The following is a 1443-nucleotide window of genomic DNA, read 5'->3' on the forward strand; positions in this document are numbered from 1 at the left end:
TCGGTCAGGTCCCACAGGCAGAATTGGGTGTCCTGGCCGGCCGAGCCGAAGCGGTAGGTGACGGCGGGGGGGCGGCGGACGAGGGGGGGGGGGGGGGGGGGGGGGGGGGGGATCGGGGGGCTCGTCCTCCTCCTCGCCCCCGCTCAGCTCGGGGGGCTGGGGGGCCTGCGCCGCCCCGGTGAAGGGATCGAAGGCCACGGCGTTGACCCAAGACTTGTGACCGTGACCTCGGGCCACCACCCGCCCCTCGGCGAAGGACCAGACGGTCACCAGGTCATCCTCGCCCCCTGTCACCACGTAACGCCCGTCGGGGCTCCAGCAGACGCAGAGCAACCCCCCGAAATAACTCTTCATCATCCCCTGCAGCAGCATGGAGTCGAAGTGGAAGACGCGCAGGCAGCCGTCCTGGCTGACGCAGGCCAGCGAGCGCCCGTCCGGCGAGAAGGCGAATTCGTTGAGGGCCCCCTCGCCCACCGCCCATTTGAGGAGGGGGTTTCGGGGGGTCTTGCTCTTACAGGCGAAGACGCTGAAGCCCTCGCCCTGCGTCAGGAGGTTGTACTGGGGGGCCGCGGCCCCGCAGGGCTGCTCGGCGTCGTACAGGTACAGGTGGCCGCTGGCGTGGGAGGCCAGGAAGAGCCGCTCCGTCTCCGGCAGCCATTTGACGAAGGTCACCTTCGTCTTGTCGATCAGGCGCTGTGGGGAAGGTGGTGGTGGTGGGGGGGTGTCGAGATTGGGCCCCTGGGGATGTCTGGGGACACGGATTGGCAGCGCGGTGCAGCCCCGGGGTGTTGCTGAGGGCGGAGCCCGAACCGGCACGTCTGGGGACACGAATGGGGACGTCTGGGGACACGAGTGTGTGCGCCGCGGCACAAGCCTGAGGCGTCACTGAGGGCAAAGCCCAAACTGGCACGTTTGGGGACACGGACGGGCACATTCAGGGACACGAGCGAGGGCCGCGGCACAACCCCGGGGTGTCACTGAGGACAAAGCCAAAAAAAGGACATTTGGGGACCCAAATCGGGGCACGTGAGGACCCGAATCCATGTCACGGCGCATCCCCGGGGTGCCACTGAGGGCAAAGCCCAAACTGGCACATTTAGGGACACGAACGGGCACGTTTGGGGTCACGAATGGGGACAGGAGGGAGTGCCGTGGCACAACCCTGCGGCGTCGCTAAGGGCAAAACCAAAAAAGGGGCATTTAGGGACCCAAATCAGCAATTTCAGGACCCACATTCTGTGTCACGGCGCAGCCCCGGGGTGTCACTGAGGGCAAAGCCCAAACCGGCACGTTCGGGGACACGGACGGGCACCTTTGGGGACGCGAGCGCGGGCTGAGGCACAACCCCGGGGCGTCGCCGTGGGCAAAGCCAAAAAAAGGGACGTTCGGGGACCCCAATCGGCGTCACGGCACGGCCCCGACTCTCCCTTAAGGGCGCAGCCA

General features: G+C 67.2%; 1 protein-coding gene across 1 annotated transcript in view; it reads right to left on the minus strand.

Annotated features, from left to right (window-relative positions):
- Positions 1 to 137: 137 nt before the first annotated feature.
- Positions 138 to 1443, minus strand: part of SYMPK (symplekin) — a gene marked incomplete at both ends in the record, with an annotated part of 12046 nt that continues 10740 nt past the window's right edge. The window contains 1 exon segment of the mRNA XM_019471942.1: positions 138 to 693. Coding sequence (XP_019327487.1) covers positions 138 to 693 — 556 coding nt within the window.

This window comes from Aptenodytes forsteri, unplaced genomic scaffold, assembly GCF_000699145.1.
Source record: "Aptenodytes forsteri isolate BGI_AS27 unplaced genomic scaffold, ASM69914v1 Scaffold939, whole genome shotgun sequence".
Classification (NCBI taxonomy): Eukaryota; Metazoa; Chordata; class Aves; order Sphenisciformes; family Spheniscidae; genus Aptenodytes; species Aptenodytes forsteri.